Source organism: Nematolebias whitei, chromosome 1 (genome assembly GCF_014905685.2).
Source record: "Nematolebias whitei isolate Nwh7 chromosome 1, NemWhi1, whole genome shotgun sequence".
Taxonomy (NCBI): Eukaryota; Metazoa; Chordata; class Actinopteri; order Cyprinodontiformes; family Rivulidae; genus Nematolebias; species Nematolebias whitei.
The window spans coordinates 63663438-63672350 of record NC_056498.1 but is presented as its reverse complement, the minus strand read 5'-3'; the positions used below and the strand labels follow the sequence as shown (position 1 = coordinate 63672350).

The 8913-nt window shown below is 38.2% G+C and overlaps 1 protein-coding gene across 1 annotated transcript in view; it reads right to left on the bottom strand.

The window, feature by feature from the left end:
- Positions 1 to 785, bottom strand: part of LOC119430271 (N-acetyllactosaminide beta-1,3-N-acetylglucosaminyltransferase 3-like) — a 6986-nt gene extending 6201 nt beyond the window's left edge. The window contains exon 1 of the mRNA XM_037697719.1: positions 760 to 785. Within this exon, the coding sequence (XP_037553647.1) occupies positions 760 to 785 (26 nt within the window). The remainder of the gene's footprint in view (positions 1 to 759) is intronic.
- Between the last annotated feature and the right edge of the window lie 8128 nt (positions 786 to 8913).

The window sequence follows — 8913 nt, the reverse complement described above, 5'->3', positions numbered from 1 at the left end:
CCAGAAGGCTTCATCAGTCAAGGAAACACACAACACAAAACTGATGAAGCCTTCTGGATCGAAGGTGAAACGTTTCAGCACAAAAAAAGAAACTGTCCAGATGACCTGACTGAAAAATGTTGGATTGTATACCTGGATTATTGAGCATGGACTTTGTTGTTGATCCTTTTTGTTGCTTTGCTGTTATAACAAATAGCTTGTTTTGTTTTTTGATTTTAGTCAGTAATGGATTTTTTGTGAAGTTTTGTAGATTAATGAAAGCAAATTACTGGTCAGAGCAACTTTACACAGGAACAGATGCAGTAAATATGACATGGGCAGTTTTACTCGATCATTCAAACTCAGTTAGAATTTGACACCTTAAATCACGGGGTAGCAGCTTTAGTTTATTTTGACAAAGAAAAACGGAACCAAACTCATTTTAATCTCTACGTCTTAAAGATTTTCTGAATAGTGCTGGAAGCTGTTGATTGGCAGCAACAATAACATTTCTCAGCTGATATGCCATACTCTGGAATCTAAAAACTACATATCATTACCATAGTTTTAGTTAACACTGGTATACGAACAACACTAAAAAGTAAAATATTTTCCACAAAAAAGGGGTGGAGTTATTGTGTAATGTGTCCATACAGTATGTGTTGTTTTGTGGTTTGTTGCTTTGATGTAATTGTTTCAATTCAGATAAGAAGATTTTGGTGTGCGATGTAGTTCTTCGGGCGGCATGGTGGCGCAGTTTTTAGGGCTGCTGCCTCTTGCCTGTTCAAATCCTGGTCGGGGGCCATTTTGGGTGGAGTTTGCATGTTCTCTCTGTGCATGCGTGGGTTTTCTCCAGGTACTCCGGTTTCCTCCACAGACCAAAAACATGCATGTTAGGCTGATTGGTAACTCTAAATTGCTACGAGGTGTGAGTGAGAGAGTGAATGGTTGTTTGTCTCATTTGTCTCTATGTGGCCCTGTGATGGACTGGAGACCTGTCCTGGGTGTCCCCCGCCTCTCGCACATTGATGGCTAGATATGGGCACTAGTGACCCCTGCAATCCCAAAAGAAAGAAGCGAGTAAAGATAATGGATGGATGTATTTTTCCTTTGATGCACTCTGGTAGGTGCAGCCTTCCTTATTACTTCCTTATTATTTGCATATTGATGCAGACATGCATCCTTCTGTTTTACATATTAAACCATCAAGCCATTGATGATATTCTTGGCTTATTCAATGTATCAGGTATTTTAAACCAGTTTTCTTGTTTCACTGTTACAATTTAAAGTGGAAATCATAAGTTTAAAAGTCCGAAAGGTAAATTGAGGCTCAAAGCAAACCTATATTCAATAAATTAGGCTTTTGTAATTATTATTATTATTGTTATATTATTATTATTATGAATATTATTAGAATTTATCTGTTGGATGAGAACTTTAGAGGGTGTCCTAAATTGTCAGAAATTTGTAAATGTCTTTTAGCAACAGTAAGGTTTTCAGTCAGAGTTGGTGAGATGCACGTTTATAAAAATAATGTCTTAAAGTATACATGAAAAATATGATTTGATATGATGATGAAAATATGAGGTCCTTGGTTCAAACCCCAGTCCAGGGGCCTTTCTGGGTGGAGTTTGCATGTTCTCTTCGTGCATGCGTGGGTTTTCTCCGGGTACTCCGGTTTCCTCCCACAGACCAAAAACATGCATGTTAGTCTGATTGGTAACTCTAAATTGTCCCTAGGTGTGAGTGAGAGAGTGAATGTTTGTTTGTCTCGTTTGTCTCTATATGGCCTTGTGATGGACTGGAGACCCGTCCAGGGTGTACCCCGCCCCTCGCACAGTGATTGCTGGACTTGGGCACCAGCGACCCCCGTGACCCAAAATGGAACAAGCGGGGAAAGATAATGGATGAATGGATGGATGAAAATATGATTGAAAGAAGAGAAGGAACAACTTCCTAAAAGTCCTATAACAAAACAAAAGAGAGCAGCTTTGGTTAGCATTTTTTTAAAAAGATGCCTTAAATGACTGGTTCTGTAAGTTAAAGCCTTTTTTGATAGTTAAAGGAGTGGGAGATAAGATATGGTTGTGATAACATATGTACAATACGCATGTGTCATGGATGATTGCCAGTTTACCACTTCAGCATGAATCAGCATTTAGGGATGACATCATGATGTTGGGCAAACATCACACAAATTATGGACTTTCAATTTAAATCACCAAAATGGAAGAAATACCATCACAATTTTTTTTAATCCGTTTTACTAATTCATATTTGTTGAGGGTTAAATAGAAAGTTTTAAAACCTATCCATCCATTATCTTTACCTATTTCTTCCTTTTTCGGGTCGTGGGGTTCTCTGGTGCCCATGTCCAGCAGTCACTGTGTGAGAGGCGGGGGGCACACTGCACACGACACAGGGACAGGACACAGGGACACATAGAGACAAACGAGACAACCATTCACTCTCTCACTCACAACTAGGGGTAATTTAGAGTTACCAATCAGCCTAACATGCATGTTTTTGGTCTGTGGGAGGAAACCGGAGTACCTGGAGAAAACCCATGCATGCACAAAGAGGACATGCAAACTCCACCCAGAATGGCCCCCAGCTGGGAATCGATCAAGCAACCTTCTTGTTGAGAGGCGGAAGCTCTACCAACTGTACCACTGTGCCACCTAGTGGAGATTATTTTTTATATGAAAGCAGATTTGAGATTCCTGTCTTAAATTATCTACTGTATGCTACATGTCCTTTATTTTATTGTTTTTTTTTATAAACACCACTGTCAAATGTGCATTACTATAGTGCTTTGGAAATGTCTAACTAAATTTTAGGTTGCTTGGCGTGTCCACCTCCTTAACAAAAACTGAATAAAATAAAAGCTCATGTTTATTAGAACAAAGTTGTGATAGCTAATTAGGATCAAAGCTCCTCTGCCATTGTGATAGTTTAAATCATGTGTCAAACTCAAGGCCTGGTGGCCAAATGTGGCCCTCGATGACGTCCTATCTGGCCCCCAAGATGATATGTGAAATGTAAAATACTTCCATCTCTTGAATCTTTTCAGTAATCTTTGATTATGATGTCGAAAGCACAACAGAGAACATCAAATGAGACCAATCAAACTCTTGTTGAGGAACCTGTGACTAAGAAAAAATGTTCGGCATCCGACTTGAGTTAATGTAGTTTCTGAAATTGGCCCTTAGTTCGAAAAAGATTTTGATTTTGGCCCCCTTATGTAAGTGGGTTTGACACCCCTGGCTTAAAAGATTGTTTGAAATAGACAATGTTTTTAATTTGAATAAGTCATTTTCCTAATTTTTAGTCATTCTTTTGTGAAAATACCTAAAAGTTAGACAAAAAGTTTACAAAAGTTATACAGCACAAGATGTACAGTATGTCTAAGCACAAAGTCTGAATATTCTTTTCTTCTTTACAAATAAATCCAATCTAATAAACATGTAAAAAAAATGGTAAAACACCATTATTTCCTTTATACATAGCATCCAAAGAGCTGGACTTACTTTTAAATCTTTAAAAGTGTCTTGATTATTTTTATTCATTAATTTACTTTGGCTGTTTTTTTTGTTGTTGTTGTTGTTGCTCATATTCTGTTTGGTTGTAAGTGACCACGACAACATATTGCAGAGTGTGTGCTTATAAATAAGGAAACTGGAGAAATTCAGTAGAAATGGCATGCACGAGGAACAACCTATCTACAGTAATTGAAGAGTACCTGACAGACACATCCTCCAATAAATAATAAAATAAAATAAAGAGAGGTCTCTGACTGGTATGATGACAGTTTTCTGGCCCTTAATGTCAGTAAAACCAATGAACTTTGTTTGGGAGTAGATGGGGAGTAGCCAACACCAGACCTACGTATATTCAGGCCTTCTGTTATAACAGGGCAGGAAGTAGAGCAGGTGACTGAATTCAAATACCTCGGAAGAATTATTGATAACAAGTAGACCTTTGAGCCCAACACTGACTATATTTACACAAAAGCCAGATAGTGTCTCCACCTTCTAAGCTAAGGAGCTTTAATGCAAGCAAAATTACTTTGCAGTTGGTGTACAGGTCACTGGTTGAAAGTGCTGTTTCCTTTAATTTTGTCTCATGGTATGTGAACGTCCTCCTATAGCCAGAGAAAGGAACAAGCTGTCCCGGGTGGTCAGACAAGGTAGTAAAGTCTCTGGTCATCAACAAATGAAACTTACAGACCTGTACAGTCAGGTTCTGGAAAAAAAAAATGCAATACAGGTTCAGTGACCCATTTCATCCACTAAAACCATTATTCAGGTTGGCAGCGTTTGGAGGTTCCTCTGGTAAAGAAAAATGGGTACAAAAAGTCAATTGTTCCCTCCGCTGTGAGTGTATTTAACAGGGTCCTATTTAAACACAGCTTCACATAATAAACCATTGTCTGTTTCCATATTTTTAATGTATCGTGTATTTTAGAATGTTTTTAATTGGGTTAGCTTTTTAAAGTTTTTTAACTTGTTTTGTTTTGATGAGCCAGATGTCAAAGACAAATCTCCATTTCATTGAATGTTATGGACAATAAAGTTATGTTGAATTGAATTGAAATAAATAAATCCAGCAAAGACCCATGAACTGAGCAACACTTCATCAGCTGATTGGTGCTAAGATGCTTAAAGATCTAGTTTAAAATTGGTTTGTTGCAAAGCTGTTTGTCGATTACAAGAATAATTAGTTTCTCTCTTTAATTATGCAGAGGTCAGAGTAAAATAGCCCAACAAACAATTAAGTAATCCTTTGAAAATGGTATGCTACAAGACTAAAAATGAGTGAAAACCTCACAAATGTCCAATGAAATATTGTTGTAAGATAGCCTGGCTCCTTGAAAGCAAAATATAGAGAAATGAAAAGACATTTACAGTTTGCTATCAAAGATGCAACAAATAATTTTTTTTAAATGTTTTTTTTTTTTTAATCAAAAACAAACTGCGATGGAGTTAAACTCAAAGCAGTCTGCTCCTCAGATAAATAATGTTAAATTATTATTTTTATATATGAATGTTTTTGTTCAGTGCCCTGAGATGACTTCTGTTGTGACTTGGCACCAGATAAATAAACTGAATTGAAATTGATTTGAATTGAAATTGAAAAATCCTTTCAGTTTTTTAGTGAATGTCAATAAAGTTATTTTATTTACAAATTCACTCACCAACAAAGAAAATCTGACAGTTAAGTTTTTAAAATAAATAGAATGAACTTAAGATATACTTGAATTTATTAATATTAAGCTAAGGAACAATTAAAAACCCACATAATCCAATTAAACAAAATTAGACCACAGGTAATTTTGAAGTAAATACCTCCTCATGCTGGCAGAGTGACGAGAACTACTGTATATTAAAGTCCAGTTGATTCGTTGCACAGAGATTCTGATGTAATCTATAGTTGCCGAAGCCTTGTGAAAACTGAACGCTTCCACCTTCCCCACGGTTTATTTTACCTGACAGCATAGTGGAACAAGAAACGGGTAGAACAGGAATGTCTGAGCTGGCAGGACCACGCATTCTTCTGGTAAACTGTATCTGGGTTCCTAATCTTCAGGCCGTGACAAATGCACCTATTTTCCGCATTTATCTTTTATGAGTTTGCCTTCCTTGTATTTTCAGACCCAAATCATCCACTTACTGCAAGTAGATGTTGAATTCTCAAACTTATCGTGACATAAGATCACATAGAGTATGCTGAAGGAAGTTAGTTTTCTAACCCTAACCTGATTGTTGTAAACGAACCATAACTGTTTTCTTTTCTTTACTATGATAATAAGTTAGATTTAGTTTGTTTTGATAAGCAAAGATGTTATCAACGAATTGAACAACAATACAACACATTATGGCAGCACGGTGGCGCAACTGGTAGAGCTGCTGCCTCTCAGCGAGCAGGTCCCTGGTTCAAACCCCGGTCCAGGGGCCCTCTGGGTGGAGTTTGCATGTTCTCTCCGTGCATGCGTGGGTTTTCTCCGGGTACTCCGGTTTCCTCCCACAGACCAAAAACATGCATGTTAGGCTGATTGGTAACTCTAAATTGTCCCTAGGTGTGAGTGAGGGAGTGAATGATTGTTTGTCTCGTTTGTCTCTATGTGGCCCTGTGATGGACTTGCGACCTGTCCAGGGTGTACCCCGCCCCTCGCACAGTGATTGCTGGACATGGGCACCAGCGACCCCCGTGACCCAAAATGGAATAAACGGGTAAAGATAATGGATGGATGGATGGACAATGCATTATCTTTATTGAAACTTTACCAAGTTGTGTTACTAAGGGTGTGCCTTTCTGGTGTTGGCAAATTATGAATGGCTTTTGTGAGGGAATTTCCAAAATGTTTGGGATGTTTATTTTCCTGGTGTGAGTTGAAGGATCTTGTTCTCGCATTATTAGAATTTTGAATATGTTTTAAAATTTTGAAGACAGATTTTTTTCGGAATAGTAACACAGTCAGAGATGGACATCTGAAACCTATCTCAAACCATTCTCTATTTATTTTTCATAATTCTAGAGCATTAAAGCTGAGTTTATTTGACCCTTCATATGCAAACGCCCTCTGTACCTAGCCTCTAACAGTAAATGACTGTTGAGATTTTGTTTTCCATTTACCTTTTATTTATACAGGTAGTCCCACTGAATCACGAGAACTCATTTTCAAGAGCAACCTGTTTTTTGGGAGCAGATGGTGGAGGTTAAGGGCCTTGCTCAGGGACTCAAGAGTGAGGCGGCAGTTGAACCTGTGACTTTCCAATCATAGGCCCATCTTCTCTAACCTCTGCGCCACCACTCCCCTACTTTAATGTAGTTTTTTGACATTTGCACTGGCGCTCTCCTATGACAGAAAACATGCATTGTCCGTATCCCGGACGAGCCCCCATAAAATATGTTACGACCACCAAGAACACAACATATTATAAGGAGGACACGTGACTCAAACAAGGAGGATTCAAACATTCAATTTATTTACAGCTGCTATTCCAAAAAAAAAAAAAAAAGATTATGAACCCCCAATTCCCTTGTCCAACCAAAAACACAAAGTATTCACTTAAAGGTGGACCTGGTGAGCCAGTTAATCAAAACAAAAAATGACTGCGGCAGGCCAACCCTATACAGGGCCGTCAAAGCCGCTGCTAGTACTGGACTAAAACTAGAAAAAAAAAACTACTAAAACATCTATTGCAAAAGAATAAGTGAAAACAGGACAACCGGTCTCAACTGGCCAAAATTACAACAAAAAAGGGACAAAAGTTAACAAAAAAATACAATTTCAGGCTGAGGCCAGCAGCTGTGTCCAACACCGTCGAAGTGCATACTTGTGACAGGATGAGCAAGAGGAAAAAGAGCCCCCCCCAAAAACTAGGGCGGCCAGGAAGCAAGCAAAAACAAAGTGAGTCCAAAGAGAAAGAGAGAGCTCCTGAAGACCAGCCCATTTATAGATGGGCAGAAAATGCCACAGCTCAAAACAATCAAAAGTTAATTATTTTACCCAAAATTCAAAATATGTCCAAAGGACAAATAATAACAATAATGTGCCCCAGGCACATAACAACAGGTATAAAAATCATGCTGAGTATATAAAATAAATAAAAACAAACAAACAAACTGGTCATTTGAAACTCCACTGCATAGTTCATTGGTCACTTGGTCACAAACACTCAGAATTCCATCAGTCGCTCACCAAGATTCATCACTCTGCGCCACTTGGCCACGCAAAAGAAAAGAAAACTACCTCTGTTCTGAGACGTAGTGTAACTCGCACCCACTTGAATTTTGTGCATGCTAGCTTGAAATTTATGTTAAATTCTAAGCCCAGAAAAACACTCATTTTGAAAATTACAAACATTTACTATACAAATCCCTCAGCGACAGGGGACATTGGCGTACAGAATGGAGAAAATGGTTATGTTAATCAGATGGGTTGAAAAATCAAAGCAATTCTAACCCTCCCAAATCTATAATGGTGATTTTTCTGCAAGAAATCTTTGCAGTTTGCTAATAGAAATACTTGAGTATGAGTGGTTCTGGTGGTTTGATAGACTCAAACAAAACCATTAAAATTAAACAATTGTTGTTTTTCATAAAAAGCTGACTGACTTTTTTCAACAACCAGAGGTGAAGTGTTATATAGATGCACTTTCTGCTTTTGTTAAACAAAATGAAACCTCATATTTTAGGAGCAGCTTGACACTTTAAGACCTTTAGGGCTGTCGTGTCTTCAAAATAGCAAAACACCTCCAAACTGCCACATGACACCTATTCTTGAGAGTGATGTTTGCTTTGTTGTGTAAACACACATTGGAAATGAGGACGTATCAGTAATTTTATATGCACAACACCTAAAGAAAAAAAATCTAGGTTATTGTATGACACTTACTGGGCCATAGGAATTTGAATATTCCTTAGCATGTCAATCTGTACATTGTGATGAAACATGATTTTTTAAATTATCCGTGTAACCTAGAATTATACTTTTAGCACATCTCATTTAGCGTCACTTGACCTGTTCAACTGCATTGTCCAAGTAATCAAATAGGATGAGCCATGAGACTTCCCAGAAAGACAGGAAAAATTGATTAGTCAGTCAGGTTCCATTAATGTGATTAACCTGAGTCTTCAGATCGATGGCCTCATTCATCTCCTGCTTTTGACGCTTTTCCCTAAGACCACTAAACACAGGGCTCAGACCTTTCCTCTTGGGATTAAAGCCGGATGAAAGGTTTTACAGGGAATTCCCCACGAGAAAAAGTGTGTGTGTGTGTGTGTGTGAGGGGGGGGGGGGGAGATCCCATTATCTATGAGGTAAGCAACTGAAAATGTGTGTCCGGTCTGAGAGAGGAAAGAAGCATCCCTTTGTCTTTAGTTCCCACTGTTCTAGTGTCACTTCCTTCCAGGGCCTTGTGGTACTAT